Source organism: Vulpes lagopus, chromosome 2 (genome assembly GCF_018345385.1).
Source record: "Vulpes lagopus strain Blue_001 chromosome 2, ASM1834538v1, whole genome shotgun sequence".
NCBI classification, from domain to species: Eukaryota; Metazoa; Chordata; class Mammalia; order Carnivora; family Canidae; genus Vulpes; species Vulpes lagopus.
Window position 1 is genome coordinate 14,049,461 of NC_054825.1, and position 22,053 is coordinate 14,071,513.

At 47.6% G+C, this 22,053-nt stretch overlaps 1 protein-coding gene across 1 annotated transcript; it reads right to left on the minus strand.

Moving 5' to 3' along the window:
• Nucleotides 1-402: 402 nt before the first annotated feature.
• On the minus strand, nt 403-21,743 carry LOC121481070 (pancreatic lipase-related protein 2-like). The gene is made up of 13 exons (XM_041738032.1): nt 21,555-21,743; nt 21,221-21,269; nt 18,931-19,085; nt 17,428-17,553; nt 15,558-15,692; nt 14,224-14,335; nt 12,684-12,803; nt 11,209-11,328; nt 8,024-8,142; nt 5,801-5,930; nt 4,130-4,241; nt 3,061-3,228; nt 403-517 (listed from the first exon to the last, which is right to left on the minus strand). Exons 2-13 carry the CDS (start codon nt 21,267-21,269, stop codon nt 454-456), a joined length of 1,410 nt encoding a protein of 469 aa, XP_041593966.1. The 5' UTR covers nt 21,555-21,743; the 3' UTR covers nt 403-453.
• Nucleotides 21,744-22,053: the final 310 nt, after the last annotated feature.

Here is a 22,053-nt window from a genome sequence, read left to right on the forward strand (position 1 = left end):
GATCATGCCCTGAGTTGAAGGCAGACCCTCAACCACTGAACCACCCAGGCACCCACATAGGCAGGTTTTAATCTAAACAATAATTGCTCTGAGTTTGTCCTGCTATAGGCTGTTCTTATATGGAGTCAGCTTCTTACCCTAGCATGTGAAAAGTTGGGTGGGTGACACGTGGAAGCAGTGATGACCCTATCAAGTAGGATAGAAATTCATTGTCTAAGGAAATAAAATATGTTAGAATGGGCCACATAATGTGCCCCGAAAGAGAGAGACGGTGGCAGGGGAGGGCCAGTGGGAGCTTTTCAGGCATTACCTCTGGTCACACGTGGTTCCAGTCCCACCAATCATTTCTGAAATGTGACCCCAGAATGTGGAGAATGTCAAATGAACACCTCAACGTCAAACTGAAGGCATTGAAAAATTTATTACAGCAAAGATACAAGAGGACCCTACTTTTTAACATGGGTAAAGAGACTGTAAAACATCTTCTCGCACCATGTCACTGCTACAAAAATTATACCTGTGGAGGAAAACATTTTCAGCATGAGACTCATGTGCTTATGGAAATGTGACCTCAGAGAAGCAAACAGCAGGTAGCCAGCTCCCTGGAATTCAGATCCCTTTGACCAAAAGGCTCTGCGACACCCAGTGGAGTTCAAGTGGATTCTCTCTAAGCAAAACCACTCAAAGAATATCCTCCTCTCCTGTGGCTTTTTAATGAGCTGACAGTGAATCAGCTCTGTCAGACCAAGGATTTTTATTTTTTCAAACCAAGAGAGGCTCTGATGGGCCTGCAGCTCTGGGCCTGGCGTTGCATTACCAGGGGCACCCCGGCCTGCCCCGAAGGGACTTTCCCTAGAGAGTCAAGGTCACGAATATACTTCGTACACTGCTTCTGGGAACCTAAAATGTGGCAGCCACTCTGGAAAACAATCTGGCCGTTCTTCTAAAAGCTAAACCGAGGGATCCCTGGGTGGCGCAGGGGTTTAGCGCCTGCCTTTAGCCCAGGGCGCGATCCTGGAGACCCGGGATGGAATCCCACGTCGGGCTCCCGGTGCATGGAGCCCACTTCTCTCCCTCTGCCTGTGTCTCTGCCTCTCTCTCTGTGACTATCATAAATAAATAAAAATTTTTAAAAAGTAAAAAAATAAAAATAAAAAAAATAAAAGCTAAACCGAGAGTTCTCATATGACCTAGTGATTCTGCTCCTATATACACAAGAGGAAGGAAAACGTATGTCCACACGAAAATTAGTATATAAGCAAGAGTATCATAACAGCCCCCAAATGGAAACAGCCCAAATATCTGTCAGCTGATGAATGGATAATTAAAATGTGGCCTACCTGTATAATATTACTTGGCAATAAAAAGGAATGAATAAAAAAGAATGATACAGGCTACAATATGGCAAAGCCTAAGAGACGTTGTGCTGTGAATGGAGCCAGTCGTGAACGACTATATATATGTTACATGATTCTGTGTGTGAAAATGTCCAGAGCAGGAAAACCTACAGAGACAGAAAGTACACTAGTGGTTGCCTAGGGCTGGGTAACGGGATAGGGAGATTAGTGGGCGATGGCCAATGGGTGTGGGGTTTCCTTCTTGTGTAATGCAATGTTCAAAAATTGATTGCAGTGATGATTGTACAGCTCTGTGAATCTGCTAAAAGTCATGGAAGTACATACTTTACATGGGTGAATTATATGGTATGGGAACGCTATCTCAATAAAGATGTGGAAAAAAAAAGATTGGGAAGGGTTGTCACTCCTCAGAGGCAACCAGCCATGAGTTGCAGGGCACTTCTGGCCTCCTGCTGCCTGGAGGTGTCTCTAGATAAATGAGGATGGTTGACCATGCCTGCCCTTCCTCAGGGTTCAACTTCAGGATGCAGCTCCTTGACGAGGGATCTCTTATGTGAGGGGATGACTTTGGTCATTGCAATCTGTCATGTGTGGACTCTACTATACTTGAAAACCATAACTCTACCCAACCCCACCTCACTACTATGGAATCTGGACTGTTCCACCATGCATTCCACCACCAGGTCTGACAGAGCTTTAGCTCCACATCTGGCTGCGAGAAGCTGGCATCATGGCAAGAGGACCAGACTGACTATCAGAAAATCTGGGTCCAAGTCTGAGCTGCCCTTTATGCTTGTGTTCTGCTCTTGAGTATACAAAGGAAGGGCACAGCCAGAGTGATATCTGATCCTTCCAAACACACGCAGAGGAATTGGGCTTATTATTAACATTATTAACAGCCAGCACAGTTAAGTGATGAGGCTCAGCATGGTCTTGGTCTATGTTTTTGAACATTTTGGGGTCCAGTATTCTTTCTAGCTTCCCTGTGTGGACTTAGACAAGTTGCATGGCTCTCTGTATCTTGCTTTCGTCATCTTAAAATGAGAGCAGTTGAGAGGTGATAGCTAAGTTTCCTTCAGACCGTAAGAGCCTGTTATTTTATGATGATCTTCCTTGAAGGTGGCCTTCTTTCTTTCATTATTTTAAATAACAGTTATATCCTCTCCCAGCCCCTACCTTGAATGAGAAGAGAATGCCCCTGTGAACTAGATCTCAATGCAGTTCCTATCATTTTCATGAAACAGTCTCTAAACAAACCAGTTTATGTCAGTAATTGCTCCTCAACTGGAATTAACTTAGTGATTACCAATTCTGCTCAGGTGTTTTCCTCATTGTTTGAGAGAAAACAGCCTCATGTTTGCCTGTTTCTCAAATCTATGCCTTATAACTAACTGATGCCTTGCTCCTACCAAGTTCAATTTGGCTTAAGGAAAATGATATTTGATTTTTCAAAGTGAATCAGTTGGATAGATGGGGAGTTGAGATGAATAGTTGGGTAGATAATGGCTGGATGGCCAGAAGATTGGATAGATGGCTAATGGGTACATGGATAGGTGAGTGGTTAAGTGGATGGACGGAAAGGGACAGATGTATGGTTGGGTAGATAGTTACATTGTAGGTGACTGGATGGTTAGATGGAAGTGTAAATAGATTAATAGGTAAATACAGACAATGAGACGTAGGTGGAATAAGAGATACGCACTTGGTCCCATTTTCACCGCTTTGCACTGTGATTTGTGAAGCCCCCAGCTTGGGCCGGAAAAGATTTATCACATGGTTGTTCCAGAGGAACTTAACCTTCTGGATTTTTCCAACATTGAGGTCCACATCAATGTCACGCATATGAATTGCATGTGGTTGGAGGGATCCTCTGAAAGCACAGACATAAAATGTTATATCAGCTGGATATATGAATACGCAGGATGATAATAATCTATTGTTTCTCCAAATAATGGCTATTGTTTTTTTTCTGCAAATACCTTGAATGACTCTGTATACATTCAGGGGCTGCCAAAACACAAATGTATTTGTGAAGAACACGTCTTCAAAAAAATATAGGACTGTAGAATTCTACAGTCTTAGTTTGTCCTTAGGGGAAATCAAATATTTGGGGAGCCATGTTAACCTTATAGTTACACTACAAGACTAATCAATATAATGTCTTATTTTAAGGATGCATGTGGCTTCAGAGGTCTTCTGTTAGGATTTCATATGGAGAATAGAGAGTTGTGAAAGAACTTGAACTTAACATGAAAAGCATTCTGTAAAAGTTAGTAAAAAAAAGAATATTATTTTATAGCACACTTATGTATTCATCTGGCATATATTTACCAAGCACCGCATATGCCCAGTAGAAGCTAGGTGCTGAGGCTACCGCAGCAATAAGAAGCTTAGGTGTGCAAGTGTTGGGGTGGGGGGCGGTGGAGAGTGCATGTGTGTGGGGGGGAGTTGCTACATAAACATGCCTTGCGGAAGGAGAATTTGATATCTATAAAACCCAAGTCAGAAAGCGATGACTGACATTCCAAAAGAAGTTAGCAAATATCTGATTTTAAATAGTGAATTCCCCCTCTGGGCTTCACTCTTCTCATCTGTAAAATGGGATGATCGGCTTAGAATTTCCTCCGGCTCTGACATTCTAGAATTCGGTGCTTCTCCAGAATAGATGGCTACATTTATTAAGCATTTTTATACCCAATTCTTAGGAATACTCTATTATGAATATTATGAGTATGAAAAGTATGACCATTTCACTTTACTGTCAAACTTACTTGAAAATTTCATATTGTTTTGAGTTTGCATTACTTCCATACAAGGCAATCCTAAAGTACCCACTCGTTTTCTTTTTTCCAGCCAGTGTGACTGATACCCTGTATCTCCAACCTGTCCAAAGACACATAATCAGTTCAATTAACTCACTTTGTTGGAAAAAAAAAAAAATCATCCCATGGAAGCATTCTTGTTCCTAGCTCTGAATCCCCAGCCTGAAATGTCGCTAGTACCGAGGTCAAGAAACCCTAATCTGGAGCTTTCTCAGAGCATTCATACATATACAGATAAGTTTATAAAAGAATATCCAGGCTTTTTTCCCCTTCCACAAATAGGATGCGCTGTTATTCTCTATGGTCTCCACCACTCCCCCACCCCAGACTGATTTACCACCTCTCTCTGTCCTGCTGTGTTCTGGAACGCTACCCCCACCAGGGATCTTGCCACTGGCATTCAATTGAGTTCAGCTGATAAGAGATGTGCACAGGAGATCAGAAGGCAAGATGAAAGGGGCAGGACCATCTCTCCTGCTCCCCTGGTGCCTCCCTGGTTCCAGTACCAAGTGTCTGGCAATAACTACCCCCTCTATGATAGCATGCCATTCCAGGAGCCCCACAACCACCAGATTCTGGGTGCCTCAGCATTCCTTGTTTGTTCCTTTAACCCTGCCCACACCTCTCAAAGTAGATCCTTCAATAAAGTCTCTTCATTTGAACCACTTCGATGAGTTCTCTGTCCATCGGGCCCCTGACTGACACACACTGTAATGTACTGATATGTGGGGTTTCTGCCTCTTGTCTTTTCATTTACTATGCATTAGAGGATTTCTTTCTTTAGTACATGGAACTATCCCCTTGCTTTTTATTGGTTATTGGTTATTTACCAATTTGCGGGCACCTAGGCTTCTCCTCACTAAACTTTTGGTATTAAAAACAATGCTGCATTGCACATCCTTGAGCACATCTTCTTATGCAAGCATTGTCCTAAGGTATGTCTGAGAAGTGGGGTGACTGGGTTGAAGGAATATGCATATATGCATATCCAGATGCATCCGGATCCATATCTGCATATCCAGATGTTATAGTTACTCCAAACTGTTATCTTCCATCATAAGTATAGTGAGGATTACATGAGATACTACATGTGAAAAGTGTTTTGTAAAGTGCTATATATATACTTTTTTAAATTTATAACTTCCTTGAAAAATAACACTCTTCTATTCAGCCACCATGTGCCAATACTTATGACAAATGAATCTTGATGATTTTACCAACTTGTACTTTGTTGGTAAGAAGCGGGGCAAAATAACAACACAAACAGTGTGCGTGTGTACGCACAGGTGCACATATGCATGCACGATGGTGTCGGGGAACTAGTAGGACAGATAATCACAGGCGTGACCTCTTGACTTACAGTGACTTTGCCTCGTGCGACCCTCTCCTTCCGTTAATGGATTCATCCTTCCTGCCACCGGGGTGGGTGAACATAGGACCAGCCTGTGCCAATCATCATTGTACTTCACTCTACTGATCAGGATTGTTGGTTAGATAATGTCCTTCTATTACATCTAAGCTGGTTGGTGTTGTCCGTTGCCAGGGGCCCTGACTAATTAGGCTGATAACACCTTCCAAATTACTTGCAAGAGGTTTTAAAGGAGTAAAATGGAAACTTACAAGTAAAGTTACCACTGTCTCCCGTGTTCAGGAAAAAGGTTTGTCCCACAGCACTGGTATTCCTCTGAAATCGGTCAGCGTAGTGCCCCATTTGGGGACATCCTTCAGCTGGGCAAGGGAAACAGCTATCCTAGTGAAAAAAAAAAAACATAATTTGCTTGTTAGGAGTAGGCTTTGAGTGATTCAGACAATTAAGCAAATAATTCATCTTTCCATCCTATTAATCTACCCATGCACCTATCCATCTCCCATCCATTCTCTCATCCATCCAACCATCCTCTCATCCATCCATCCATTCTCCCACCCTCCACTGACATGCATGCATTCATCTACCCATATATCCATGTCTTCTTCCTTAGTGTTATGCAGGGAACTGTATGAAGCCCTGCTGTGTCCCCAAAGACATACCCAGAAAACTTGGAGTATAGTTGAGTAAAAAAAGTCCTATCCAGGAAGCAATAATGCTACAATATGGAAGGGAAATGCAAGACATCTTCTAGGAGGAATAAATGGGACATGTAAGTTATTTCAAAAGAGCAGAGGAAGAGAAGGTCTGGGACCATCTACGCTTTACTGTGAATTATATAATTGATCCCTCTTTGATGTTCCCCAAATGGTAGTTCATTCATTGAGTCTGGAGGATGTGGTTTGTTCTGTTCAGATCAGACCAACATTTTATGCTACCATGGCACTGGTCTTCTGTTCTTTGCTCACATCCATCTTCCATGGTGTGCAGAGCTATTTTGCAATTTGGAAAGCACAAGACAAGTACGGGAGGCTGTGTATATTATTATCCACCCCCTAACAATACCTAGGATGGTCAAGGCTACACAGTGAATACTCACAGACCCTGGGGATTGAACATGATATCCTTTGGATCTTAGTTCAACCCAAAAACATTAAGGTCAAAATCAGTTTTGAAAGGAAATATGTGAGTATAGATGTATTTTTATTTTTACTTTTGAAAAAAAATATTTTGAAACTTCAAACTTTTGCAACCCCAACATACTAACTAATTCAGGCAAAAAGCTCAACCTTTCACACTGGTTTGTTGTTGGGGAACAGTATCCCCTCATAGATCACTAAGGGGAAATGGGACTTCCATAATGGAGAAATTGGGTAGATTTTTTTTTTTTATCTTAAACAAGTAATCAAACTGTAAGTCATCAAGTATTAAGATGATGTGCCACTAAATGAATGCCAATGCCTCTGGTTGCCATGCACTGAGGACTCAATAACACCCAGTGAATCATGAAGAAATAACCCGACAAGTTCAGATTGTGGAATATTCTAGCAGACACTTGGTCTGGAATATAACTGTCAATGTCTCATAACTGTCTTGGACGACCAATGAAAGATGTAGAGCTGTTCTAGATTAAAGGAGACTCAGAAAGGGACTCAGTCAGTTGAGTGACTCTTGATTTTAGCTCAGGTCATGATCTCAGGGTCATGTGATTGACCCCGCATAGGGCTCTGGCTCGGAGGTGGAGCCTGCTTAAGATTCTCTCTCCCTCTCCCTCTGTCCCTCCCTGCCTGCTCATGCTCGCTCTCTTAAAAAAAAAAAAAAAGAAAAAGAAAGAAATTAAAGGAAAGGGAAAAAATGCAATTCAAGAAGAAGAAGAGAAGAAAGAAAGAGAGGGAGAGAGGGAGAGAGGAGAAGAAAGGGAGGGGAGAGGGAAGGAGGTAGAATGAAAGAAAGAAAAAGAAAGACAGCTAGAGGACATTATTTGGATATTTGGAGAAGTTTGAATATGAACTATGTATTAGAAAATATTAGTATATCAATGTTAAATTTCTTGAATATTGTTCTATAGAATGGTCTTGTTCTCAGGAGATAAACATATTTATGAGTAAAGTCTTGAGTTTGCTTTCAGATAATTTAGAAGTAAACTATACATATACACACATTCAAATGTTAACAATCGGTGCGTGTAGGTGATGGGCGGACAGGTATTCATGTACTCTTGTAGATTAGGAATTTTTAACTCCTGTGTAGATTAGGAATTTTCCAGAATAAAAAATTGAGATCTAGGGAAGGCCTAGTAGTCAGGTCCCCTCCTTCCCACCCTGCTTCCAGGAGAAGGCTCTATGAGGCTCGGCACGTGTAGTACCTCCTCCCTTTAGTCATGAGGCTAGAGCTCTTCTCTGTTCCAAGCCATAGGGACAAAATCCCTACCACCAACAGGGCCACCAGCATCTTCCCCCAGCCCTGGGGTGACCTACCTCCTGAAACTCATGGTAAGAGGCACACGGGTAGCCCAGGAAGCCATCGGGGCTCAAGATGCTGCTCGAGTAATACTTGTAGCTTCTTAGGTGATTGCAAGCCACAAAGTCTCGGGCTCCTGGGGGAAGCAAAGGGCACGGGAGCTCGCAGGAGGCATTTTACTTCTGAAGGCTGAACCATTCTGCCTGAATGAGGAATCCTCTCCCCTTCCCGCACCCCCCACCCTGCACATTTCACAGATGGGTGTCAGGGCACAGTTTGGAATTTCGGTGCCTGACACTTTGACATACTTAGGGGAGAGCAGAAAATCTGGGACGTGTTTAGTAGTGGTGGTTGGCCAGAGTGGTTTTTCCTCTCCCCTATACTGTGTCCACTTGCTGGGAAGGTCCAGCTCAAGGGCTGGCAAGTGTTGGGGAGTGACAGGTGCTAATGAGCACATTTGTACAATCCTCTGAGGGTGGCATGTAATGTAAAGGGATGATGAGGGCTGGGGGCCATGCAGGGGGCAGTGAGGAATGTCTATGCAGAGAGTGAGAGAGAGAGAGGATAGCAATAGATTTTAAAGGGATCCTACATGGCCCAGTCATTGTATGGTGAAGGCCCAGATTATTTGTTCTGAATTTTCTTGAGAAGCCAGTGTCTTGACTTTCACATGAAAATCTTTCTATGCTTAAATGATAGCAGTACATTCCCACGTTTTTATTAAAGATTTTATTTATTTATTTATTTGTTTATTTATTTATTTATTTATTTATTTATTTATTTATTTATTTATTTATTCATGAGAGACACAGAGAGAGAGAGGCAGAGAGACACAGGCAGAGGGAGAAGCAGGCTCCCTGTGGGGATCCCAGTGCAGGACTCGATCCCAGGACCCCAGGATCATGCCCTGAGCCAAAGGCAGACCCTTAACTGACTGAGCCACCCAGGGCCCCTCATTCCCACTTTTAAAATAGCCACTGTGAAAGCCAATTACACACTGTTGTGGGCTGTATTCTGAGTCTGGGCCTCAGTTTGTGAACTGTACACATGGGACAGGCCTTTGGAATGAAGCAGGCTTATTTGTGGCTTTGGCCCCAGGCTGGAATATAACTGTCAATGTCTCATAACTGTCTTGGACGACCAATGAAAGATGTAGAGCTGTTCTAGATTAAAGCTGTTCTAGATTTAAAGATTAAACTTCTTTCCTACTCTTCCAGGCACAAGGTAAAAGCATCGGACAGTATGATTACTGTGGCCTCCAGCCACTCTATCACTGCATTTTATTTACCATCTTTTTCTTGAAACCAAAGTCTTCTTGTTTGGAAAATTATTTTTTCACTTCTCCAGCTACTGGGTACCAAACTTCTAAAAAGTGATCTGCAGCAACATCAGACATACCTGGAGGTCACTTTGGGGCTGGGGCTCTGGTGGGCTTCACCCACTGCCCAGGGAGAAAGGCACATTTCCCTTTGCTCCGGGGAAGCAGCGGTGGGATTACTTGCCCACAGTTCTGGGCTCCACCTGCCCCAAGGCCCAGAAACTTCCTGCAGAAGCTGGTTCCGTGTGCCCCACACCAACGCTCATTACCAGACAACAGGAGGAACTGTTTCAAACTTAGTTTCTTTCATCCAACACTGCTGCCCTGGGATCCCAACACAGAGGAGCAAGTGGATTTAATTGTTCCTCTGCGCAGCGCCTGGGTAACTCGGAGCTCCACACAATAGGTACACACTCCAGTGTTCATGGGCTTGTTCACTCTCAATTGCCTTTTAAATTAAACCTGGCACCTATTATGTGTACCCTGCTCGTCACTGCTGGGAAGGGGCAGCCCTTATTGTGACTCTGGTGGTCTCTCAGGGGGCGGAGAAGCTGCGTCTTCCCTGGAGTTACCTGGTGCAGAGCCCAGAGGAGGTTAAAGCCCCACTTACTGCCAGTGGATATTGGCTGTGGCTTTAGCAACCTGCTATTTATTTATTTATTTATTAACATTTTATTTATTTATTTATGAGAGAGAGAGAGAGGAGCAGAGATACAGGCAGAGGGAGAAGCAGGCTCCCTGCGTGGGAGTCTGATTCAGGACTTGATCCCAGGACCCCAGGATCATGCTCTGAGCCAAAGGCAGATGCTTAACCACTGAGCCATCCAGGCATCCCTATTTATTTGTTTTTTAAAGGTTTTATTTATTCACGAGAGACAGAGACACAGGCAGAGGGAAAAGCAGGCTCCTTGCAAGAGCCTGATGTGGGACTTGATCCCAGGACCCCAGGATCACGACTTGAGCCAAAGGCAGATGCTCAACTGCTGAGCCACCCAGGTGCCCCGCAATCCCTACTTTTTAACCTCAGCATATGAAATATAAAAATGGCACCAAAGGTCACTGAGCTTTGTGTAATGGACTGGACTGCTTGCTTTGGGCTAGACTTTGGTGTGTCTGGGAGGCCCTGACACACTCCCTGGCTTCGGAGAACTCTCAGCTCAGACAAGTAAGGACTAAAATGAAACAATCACAGACTCGAAGCCTCCACTCTCACGGAGGACAGTGAAGCCGGGTCTTGCAGGGCAGGGTGGTGATGGGGTGGACAGGAACAACCAAAGGTCAGAACAAAGGCAGCTAGCACAGATGATGACACAGGTCATCTCATACTGGGGGCACTGAGCCCACCCTCTCACACGAACAGAAGTCCACACAAGGTGCATCCCTCAGAGCCTAGGTCCTCCTGCTCCCAGCTCACTCTCCCCAAACCCACAGAGCATGTTCTGCACCTCCACCTCTGTCTCCCTACCAGCTCAGCTCCTTTCTGTGCCTAGAACTTGACCACAGCAAATGGCAAGGACGTCTAACCCTTCAGATCTTTGCTTACGCCCAGCAGTCCTTCAGGGAGCAAGCACAGAAGACAGAGGGTCAAAGCCCAAGCTGGGTCTTTGCCGGTGGACTGGTCCTGTCATGCCTCAGCATCCTGACAAGGGGGAGATGGTGCAGGATGGGGCACGAGATGCGGGGGTCTGCAGCTAGAAATTGGGCTTAAATCTCGAGTAGCCTTGGGCAAGTTTTATAACTTTACTGACCCAGTGTCCTTGTCTGTAAAATGGGACTGATCAAAGCAAAGACCTCATGACATTGTTGGGGAAATGCCTGGCACACACCACGCACTGTTTCTCCCCAAGTGGAGCAGCCGCTGTCTTGCCTCCCTAACTCACCTACCTTCCCATATGCCATTTATGTCAATGATGGTTGAAAGGGCATTCTTCTGACATCCAGGCATTTGCTTTCCTCCATTTGGATAGAAATCCAGATGACCCACCTTTTGGCTCATTCCAAAACCTGAAATATTGTAAGCAGAGATGATCAGGGAGGTGAGTGGTCCCAATGTTAGGTTGTGGTCACAGACAGCATTCGACTCCTTTCAACCACATGGAGAACCTTCTTGGCAAATTCTCTTCTCGGCAGAGCCACTGTACCGTGCCTGTGGCTCTGCAGAAAGTGCTCAGAAATGGGCATGTGACAAGACAAGAAGGGAGGAGAGCACACAGGAAGACAAATGGGGGGAAGGTAGGCTCTGGGTGAGCATGCACACATGTATATTTGTATGTGTATGTGTGTCGGTCTGACGTGGGGAGACCCTGAACAGTCCTGACATGCCCTGACACCACTATGTACCTGCAGATACATACCAGGACTGGTGCAAGTTTTATTACTATATTCATTCAAAAGTTTTGACTTCTATGTTATATCATTAAATTGAGACCACATGCCATTATATTGCTATCTTGAGAACCCAGTACAATGGTAGGAGTTTTGGTTTTTGAAGCACGCAGACCTGTGATCACAACCTGGTTCTACTTATAGACTCCGTAATGTTGGGCAGTTCCCTCGGCAGTGAAATTGTAATAATAATAATACCCACTTTTAGGGTTGTTAGGATTAATGAGCTAATGTATGCAAAAGGTTCAAAGCAGCACATAGTAGATACTCAATGACTGATATAATGATCATTAAAAACAATTTTCTATTGGCACGTTTCACGAGTGGTTGTATAAGAAAATAACCAAGAAAAGAACATTGACTTAGAAGAACCAGACAACAGGATATATTTAATATCCAATAAAACAAACTGCAGCCAGAGCTTTGACAAAAGAAGTAAAAAAAAAATTCAAAAATTAACTTTTGCATTTTGCAAGTACAGGTCAAATGTCAATAAGGACACATCTATCTTTGGATATGAGCAGACTGGAAAGGATGCAAGATTTGTTTTTTTTTTATTTTTTTATTTTTATTTATTTATGATAGTCACAGAGAGAGAGAGAGAGGCAGAGACATAGGCAGAGGGAGAAGCAGGCTCCATGCACCGGGAGCCTGACGTGGGATTCGATCCCAGGTCTCCAGGATCACGCCATGGGCCAAAGGCAGGCACCAAACCGCTGCGCCACCCAGGGATCCCAGGATGCAAGATTTGAAAACTAGTGACAGCCTTCCAGGCTGTAGAAGAGCTTCTGGTTCTACCTGGGGTGGTACCGGCTGATACCACAGGCACTGTCCTGGCTGGCACCCAGTTCAACTGCTTGGTGCCCAAGGTATTCGGAAGGTGCGCCTTTTTGCATATCCTCCTTGTAGTATGTGTGTGGGACCCACTCTCCTCAGTTACAGCTGGTCACCAAGAGGTAAGGTGGGGAACTCACCTAGGAAGGGGATTATGGGAGCACAATCCGTGTGAATCACATCCACAAACATGGCATCAGACGGGTCCAGTCGAACCTCCTCAGGTGTGCCTTGGAAGCATGGCTGTGCTGGATCCAGTCCTGAAATCGGGCGGGTGGGTAGTTAGGCCACACTCTAAGACAAACTAGGATCTAAACTCTTTATCCACAAGATCAATGGGGATTCCTGGGCAGAGTCCCAGATCTCAGCAGCATGATTTAGGAAATTGGATCTGTAGCTCCTGGTCTGCTTAGGAGAGAGAAGGTAACATGGAAAGGCTAAAAGTGGGGTCACTATCCACAAACCTCCAAAAGACCCCAGTTTCTGACTTCTAGCAGGATCTAGGTGACCCCTGGCTCCTTCACTTCCTTTGTCCTTTTCCCCCTCATGTGTTACTATTTGGCCACTGCTCTCCAAGACTGCAAGCTCCCTGACCTCACCCAGGTCCAGCCAGTCCCCAGGCCCCAGGCCCCACACTGCTGGTCCCCTCTGGCTGCTTATGCTATCCCCAGTCTGCTGCTCACCTTCCCATACCCTCCCCTAATAAATCTGTTCTCTCCAAGACCAGGCTCAAACACCACCTCCTCAGGGAAAACTTAGCCTCTCCTTCCTCAGTCCGCGCTGTCCCCATTGTATAGGATTATTCTGTGTTTGATTAATTCGGCTCTGAATTTTACTTGCCTCCTTTATGGTCTGCCTCCTGGACTAGACTGTGGGTCTCTTGAAAGGAGCTGTGCCCACTTCATCTTTGGGGAGACACAGAGGGTGGAAGCAGCAGGGCACCCAGGACTCGGGCACCTGTATTTAGCCCTGGTTTTGATCAAGGTCAAATACCTGTCCTCGCTGAGTTTCAGTTTCCTTGTCCAGAAGGTGGGAATAACAACCACCTCTCCTACAGGGTTATGATGAAACCCCCATGAAAAGATGGAAGAGAAGGGACTTTGCAAACTGAAAAATTCTATAGAAATATGAACTACAATCCCCGTATCCCTCACCCGATGCCAGCAAAGAGCCCTGAGCAAAGGAGACATTCATTACATGTTAAATTGAACTGTTTGCCAAAGCCACATAATGATTTGCCCGCACAAAATAAATAGTTGTCTGTGGCTTGTGTGCGTTCATCTTGCCAAGTAATTTATTCATTTATTCAGTATTTACTGAGCACCTCCAATGTGGCAGTTTTCAGGTGACCACTTTTCATTCTCTGCTTGTGCATGGCACAGCATACATACTTGTGGAGCTGATGACTCAATTTAAAAACCTCAGCTTATTATTATTATTATTATTATTATTATTATTATTATATTACTCTTGCAGTAATAACCCTGAAGTCGTGTGCCTAATATGCCAGTTGTATTTTCCTTTAAAAAAATGTATTTTTATTTGCAATCAGGTGTTTTCGAATACGCATGAATACAGGGACAGCTCCTTTCGGATTCAAGTCGGGGCAGCCCCTGCAGGCTGCACCTGGGGGCCCGCCCGCCTCTCCCCGCACCCGCACCGGCGGGCGGCGCCGCGCACCTGTGATCCTGCCCACGTGGCCGCCCAGCCTCCTGCCCGCCTCGGCCGCTGCGTGCGCGCCCAGGCTGTGGCCGATCAGGTGCGCGTCCTCCGGGCGGTAGCCCAGCTCGGTCTGCGGACGGGTGGCGCGTCAGGTCCCGCCCGCGCGGGGGCGCGGGGGGCGCGGGGCCGTGGGGGAGCAGGAGGCTCGGGGGGCGCGGGGGGCCGCGGGGGAGCGCGGGGTTGCAGGGGGCGCGGAGGGTGCGGAGGGCGCGGGGGGGGGGGCCGCGGGGGCGCGGAGGGCGCGGGGGGTGCGCGGAGGGCGCGGGACTGCGGGGGGGCGCGAGGCCGTGGGGGAGCAGGAGGCTCGGGGGGCGCGGGGGGCCGCGGGGGAGCGCGGGGTTGCAGGGGGCGCGGAGGGTGCGGGAGGGCGCGGGGGGGGCGCGGGGGGCCGCGGGTGCGCGGAGGGCGCGGGGGGTGCGCGGAGGGTGCGGGACTGCGGGGGGGCGCGAGGCCGTGGGGGCGCAGGAGGCTCGGGGGGCGCGGGGGGCCGCGGGGGAGCGCGGGGTTGCAGGGGGCGCGGGGGGTGCGGGAGGGCGCGGGGGGTGCGCGAAGGGCGCGGGGCCGCGGAGGGGCGCGGGGTGCTGCGGGGGGGCGCGAGGCCGTGGGGGCGCGCTGGGGCGTGGGGGCGGTGGGGCGCGGCCCGCGGGGGGCGCGGGGGCCGCGGGGGGGCGGAACTCGGGAGGAGCCGACTCCAGGGAGGAGTCCCCTGGAACTCGGGAGGAGCCGCCCGGGATCGCGCTACCGGGTCCGCAGCCTGCGTGGGCCGTGCGCGGGGCAACAGTGCTGACCAGTGGCCACCGCGTCAACTGCAGGCTGCCCTGGAGGGGATGGGACCCTTGCGCTGCCTGCAGCCACCCACACCCCGCGGGGGTGGGGGGGACCTGGTTCCCGGCTGGGGTCGGGCCTGTCTGGGAGAGCGTGGGTAGTGGGCCTGGCTCTGGGATTCTCCAGAATAGACCTTCCAGAAGGCTGTAAGGGGCCTTTCCTCCTGGGCTGTCTGAGAAAGAAGACTCATCTGGAACTCTCAGAATAGCCTGCAGGAGAGACTTTCTTTCCAAAGAGGAAACTGAGGCTCAAAGAGGTTAGTTTGACTCAGGCCCCATAAGCAGGAGTCTTTGGGACAGTCCAGGAGGGAAGAAAGGTGCAACTTCACATTAGGAAGGCCCTTCTTGGGCTTCCCGCCTGGCCCCAGGCCAGGGAGCCTTAGGCTGCCTCTTAGGTACAAGGGAGTGGTGCTTGGGTAGCCCCTTCTCTGCCTGCTACCCACAGGATGTGCCCAGGCAGGGTTTTACCGACAGCTGTTGTATGAAGAAAGCTATTTGAGCTCCCACAACCCGAATGTTCTGGGTAGCTTGGGAATATCGTGTCTTTGCCCCACGTTTCCAGTCCACACAGATGCAATTCACCTTCTCCACTTTAAACATTTTCTGGGGAAGACAAGAGAGAGAAACCAATTTATTAACAGCCACAGACTGTACACTCCAAAGATAGGAATTCACACCCATGGAGCACCTAGTTGTGCCAGAACTCTAATATTCCTTGCACTTGTCCAAACTTTCACCACGTCACTATTGATTGAGTGTGCTTATCCCCACTTAACAAATGTGGAAACCGAGGCCCAGAATGGATTAAATGACTTGAGCCTGAGGTCTCACAGATGTGACACAGCCAGATCAAAAAGTTCACTTACTAGATGAGGGGTTAGTTAGCAAACTATTGCAGTAGGGCCAAATCTACCTGCTTTTATAGATAAAGTTTTATTGGAAGGCAGCCACACCCATTTGTTTACTTATCTGTTATCTCTGCTTCGGAGCTAAAACAGAGTTGAGCTGAAACCATATGACCCAAATCGAACACAAATGCAGGAGGGTTGAAGCCCTGGGTATGTTGCTTTTATGTTCCCAACAATGCTTTGGTGGGAGATCTAAGGTATTAAGGGACACGTTTAATCAGATGAAATTTAGACTGAAATAAGATAGGACCCTCTCAGATATGCACATCTTTTACACCTGGGCCTGTGACCACAGTCTGCTGCCCAAGCAGAGATACTGGTCCCTTGGCGTAAGGGCAGGGGGTAGGGAGTAGGGGATCAGATGTCAGATAGGGCCACTCCATACACTTTGTTCATTTGGGGATGCCCTGGACTGAGACTTGGTTCAAGATGGGAAGGCATTGGCTAGAGATCCGGGCATCATGTTGGGTGGCGTATACCTGACTCTTCCATGTCCAGGTTTACACAGTTTCCTTCTGGGGCTCAGGGGGCATGTGCAAACACCCAAGAAAAGAAGAGAGCCCTTGGAGAGAAGCTGTCGAGGTTGGTCCCTGTTCAGACTAAGGCCCAAAGAGCCATGGCCCCCGGGCACCAGGTTAAATCTGCAGACACACAGCATTGTGGTGTTTTATGGACAGAAGACCTGGTTTTGCATTCCACCTCCAGATTCAACGTTGGGCAAATTCTTTGTGCCTTAGTTTGCTCATCTATAAAATGGGAACATAGCTATACCTTCCTCACTCTACCTGCACGGTGTCAGGTTCGTGGTAAATGCTCGGGAAATGGATGTTATAAATAATTCATTACTAATATTCATGATAACTTTAGAGCTGTATTGTCTAGTACTGTAGCCACTAGCCATGGGTGGCTATTCAAAACTAATTAAAATTAAATGAAATTTAAAATTCAGCTCTGTGGTCACACTAGCCACATTGCAAGTGTTCATTAAGCATAGATGACTAGTGGCTCCTGATTTGGGCAGTGCAGATACAGAACATTCCCATCAGTACAGAATGTTCTATTGGATAGCAAAGCTCTAGAAGTTAAATTTAAGCACTTTTCTGTCACTCAGGGGTTTTACATAAACCATCCAAGACAAATGTCAGGTAATTTGCTATAGTTTCCACCTCTGGGACTTTCTGATTAGAATCTGGTTTTTTTTTTTTTTTTTTTTTTTCAGCCTCAAGAGCTGGTTGGCTAGAAGTTGTTGGGTTAGGAGAACTTGACCACACTTGCCTTGAGAACCTAGGCTTTCCTCGGTGGTTTTGGGAAGATCACTTCTCTCCTTGGGTGTTTCCTTTCCCAGCCTCAGGGATACGGGGCTGCGGTGTTTGAATCTGGGTGCTGGGTGCTGGGTGCTGGAGGGCTAGACGCTGGGGGTTTGCCCCTACCTTGCACATGTCAGACAGCCAGTTCTCCTCCCCCTTGTCTATGAAGCCGTGGATGATGAAGCGTGTCTTGCGGTCCAGTTGGAAGTTTGAAGCCTCAATGGTGTCTAGATCGGTGGCAGTGATCAGCTGGTTTAATTACAAAACATGAATTTGAATGTTGGCCTTTCCAAGCCATGGACTGTTAGAGCCAGCTCCATCCAGTAAGACTGAAATTGGATCGGGCTGGAGCAGGCCTTCCTGACCTGAGGTTGGAGGACAAAATTCATAATGCCCAAGGGCATGGACTTCCTGTTTTCATTAACCCCTAATTGAAATCTAGCATTTCTGTTAATTATGAAGCTAGGCAACAAACCACAGTAGCCTTATACCACTCAGTTTCATGGCACGTCGCTGTTGTTAATAGGTATCTTAAAATAATTTATACTCCTCACTATTTAAGATTGCAGCAGTTGTTAGACCAACTGCTAAATCTTGTTTAGTGAGATAGTAAAGCAGCACATAGGTCACTGTAGCACATATTTATCTTTTTAAATGTTCTGATAACTGTTTTTCAATACAATTGGTGTCCTTTGTAATCTTACGTGTTTTACTATATGCATTTAAAAACATCATCCGGGGAACGGGCCCTTAGGCTTCCCCAGATGCTGAAGAGATCTCTGGCCCCGAAAAGATGAAGAACTCATGCACCCAGAAGTACCGGGCTTGAAGGGGAGGTTCAGCTCCGTGGAGCCCTGAGGGGCATCTCCACCAGACCCCCTAGGCAAGATTCCATGAAGAAGAATCTCATTAAAACAGCACAATAGCTATGTCTAAGCAGATGCCCCGCTGGAAGCTCAGAGTGGGGTGCTGGTCCCCGAAAGCCCCACTGTGAGTGACCTCAGGGACCTATAGATAGACACCTGGCTCTCTGAACTTTGACTGGAGCTGTGAGCTGCTTCGATTCTGAGCAAGTCCTCCTTGCCACTTCTAACCACCTGCAGACAGCCGGTCCTGCTTCCACCTAGCAGGCCCTCTGGGAACTGGAGGGTGCTCCCAGGGTCCCCACCTTTTGTCTTTTGTGGCTAAGCATTCCTTCTTCCCCGTCTGTCTTTTAGCCCCTCAGGAAGGATTTATACTTCCACACCTCTACCCAACTGAGGGGCTTCTCTCCTTCCACTGCCTGGTGCAGAAAGAAGACAGACCCTCCCAGGGAACACCAGGCCTGGGCTTCTCCATAAATGCTGCTTTCCCAGGAACAGGCTGCTGATGCAGGGAAGCTCCTGAGGTTCTATGCACAAGTGTGTGTGAATGTGTTAGTTTCTGGTTTGGGCGTCCATAGATTTCATTAAATGTGCATAATGGTTTATGATCCCGAGAGCTAGGATGGCTGCGGGTCTAACATTGGTGGGGAAGCATCACCTGCAAAGTTTCAAGGCAGTGCATTTTTCCTTAGACAACCATGTGAAGGGTCCAACATGGGCACCCACATCTGCCCACCTTACGGTGTTTCCATCCCACACTTACTTGGAAGTTGTTGGGATTCTCATTTGTGTACAGAAGAAAGCGAGTGTTGATGTCCTTGGGATTCCAGGGAAATAACTTGAAAGGCCGCTGAAGGGTCCCACTCCATGGTTTGTCATCGGGAAAGCAGCCAAGATGTCCATAACAGATCTCCTTTCCTGGGGCAGGAAGAGCAACCAACAGGGCACTCGTGGGGTTCTGGAAAAGAGCACTGTATTCTCAACTACACAAGAGGATTCTTCAGGATGAGCCCGGGCTGACTATGGCCAACGCTAATCTTCACCTATGCCAGTCATTGTTCCCCAAACTTCCTGGTTATAGGGAGTCACCTGGGGGCTGGGAGTGACTGTGTGTCATATACACCGTTGTCCCCAGGCTCCTCCCTCAGAGGTTCTGATTCAGAGGATCTAGGGTGGGGTGCTGGGAATAGCATGTGTAATGCTGTTTGACCCTTATCATCCCACTTGTTGGGGAATCACTGAGAATTCCTGGGACCCTTCTGCCTTGAGCCTGACGTGGGATTCGATCCCGGTTCTCCAGGATCACGCCCTGGGTCAAAGGCAGGCACTAAACCGCTGCGCCACCCAGGGATCCCTTAAAACTACTTCTTCCAGGAAACTCCCAGATGGCCTTGGATGTATATTCATCAAGCATCAGGTATTTATCAAGTGTGATATCTGTGGCACGGTACTTCTTGAGTCACCTTCCTCTCTCCATTACATCAACCACCAGCCATGCATTCGTGGGTAGCTGCCCAGTTCACATAACTTCATGTCACCCTTTTGCACACACTTTTGCCCCAAATTATTCTCTGCCATTTCAGATTTTCCCTGTCTTTCTTTGGAAAGGTAGATTTTTAAAGAACAGAGATAATTTATTTTTGCATCAGTACATGCAACTAACCGATGGACCCAAATGACCATAAGTGCCCGGCCTTTCTCTAATCTACAACACGAACATTTCCACAATGAATTGTCACTGAGGATGACATAATCCCATCTGGGGGATTGCAGTGGGTCTCTCTTCTAGGCTTCCTCACCATCTAAACTGGTGTTGCCAAATGTTGACCGTTTTTTGAAAAGCTGGTAAGAGTTAACACTTGTTTCCTGTGTGCCAGCTATCATGCTAGCACTTTACCAGGATTATCCCATTTAAGACTCAAAACAGCCCCATGAGTAAGGAGTTTGTATTATTACACCCATTTTACAGATGAGGAAACCAAGGCACAGAGAGACAGAGCAAGTAGCTCGAGGTCACAGCCAGTGGTGAAGCCAGGATTTAAACTTGTAAAGTTTAATTGGGAACATAGCTAGGTGCTGAGGAGATATGGAGACAGATCAGATTAAACCCTGCCCTGAAAGAGAGAGAGAGAGAGAGAGAGAGAGAGAGAGAGGAAATCTCACAGGGAAGGAGTAATGATGGAGTGAAATTCACACTGGAAAGACAAAAGAGGAAGGGCTGCAGGGAGATGAAAATGATGCTTGCCTCTGGTGGCAAATGCAGGGGCTTGGGGGCCAGGTTACCACACCTGGGCTGTTAGGGGGAGACGGAGAAGTGCTGGAGGGCGTGAAGCTGGTGAGTGGTGTGGAGACTCCTGTAGGTGGCTCAGAGGAGGGAGAGCCTGTGATTGGTGTGGGGTGGGGGGGGGTATGGCATGGGACAGTGCAGGGCCAGTGAGCCTGGGGAGGTAGGTCACAGGCATCCTGACCTCCGATGACAGTGGAAATTAAGGCACAGGTGGGGAGATGGGGGTAGGAGGTGGCTTCTGAGCCTTGTATGGGACAAGTGAGTTTGAGGCATGGTGGGAGGCCCTGGGCTTCAGGAGGGTGGGCAGCCAGGCCAGAGGCGAGGCAAGGGGGAAGCCCGACGATGGAGAAGGAAGAGGAGGAGGTGCCTGGGAGTGACTTTTGGGGGCTGCCCAAGTCTGGGGCAGGAGAGGCAGTAAATCAGCAAAGGAGACCAGAGGGGTCAGAAAGGCCTGAGATGCAGCCACATCTACCCCAGATTCTGCTGTCGGGAACCAGGTCTCGCTCCATTCATTTTTGAATGAATCAATAAATAAAATACATTTTTAAAAGATTTTATTTATTCATGAGACATACACACAGAGAGAGAGAGGCAGCGACACAGAGGGAGAAGCAGGCACCATGGAGGGAGCCCGACATGGGACTCGATCCTGGGACCCCAGGATCACACCCTGGGCTGATGGCAGCACTAAACCGCTGAGCCACCCGGGCTGCCCAAATAAAATTTTTTTTTTTTTTTTTTTAAAAGATGGTGACAGCATCCTCACCTCTGACTGTGGCCAGCAGGAGAAGGCCGACGGTCCAGGAAGGCAGCATCTACGTGGATGAAAACAGGGACTTGCACGGACACCCTGGTGCACAGCTCCGAGGCCGCGGTAGCAGAGCCGGGCAGGGCAAGAGGCCCTGGAGCACAGCGTGTGAAACCAAAGCCCAGCGCCTGGGCTCCCCGGGCTCCCCCCAAGGCTGAGGCCTCCGCACGTGTGCACGTGTGCACACACACACACAGGGCACCTGTCTGAGCCCCCCGCCCCCGTCTCTGGGTCTCCCCACTGCAGTGCCCCCCCCACCCAGCTCCCTGTCGCCACAGGGACCATGACTTACTGTGCAGCACTGGAGCTTCGTCTCTGAGCCCAGTGGGTTGGCTGCGGCTTTTATACGCAGGCCCTATCCTTTGCCCTCCTCGAGGAGAGAATGGGGAGGCCAGCCAGGGCTCTGCACATGCGTGCTCGGAACGTAGGTTACCACAAGCACATAACATAAGCGCATAAACACGTACCGCCTGCTCAGCCATATGACCAAGGAGCTCAAAAGACTAAAACGAACACTACTCAGTGATAGCTTTGTTTAGAAACAGTCTATCTTAAGACCATTTCTGAGCTGTGCCAACTGTACCTTGACCTGGAGATAAGAAGGTCACTGGCTTCACTGCTGAGAGGAGGACTTGGGTGAGGAGCCAGGTGCCGCCCTGCCATTTTTTTTTTAATTGACATATAATTTAGATATACCACAGTGCACAAATCTTAAGTTTAAAGTACAGTGTAATGGGTTTTGACAGATGTGTGTATATGCCCTAGATCAACATATGGGACACTTCCAGCAG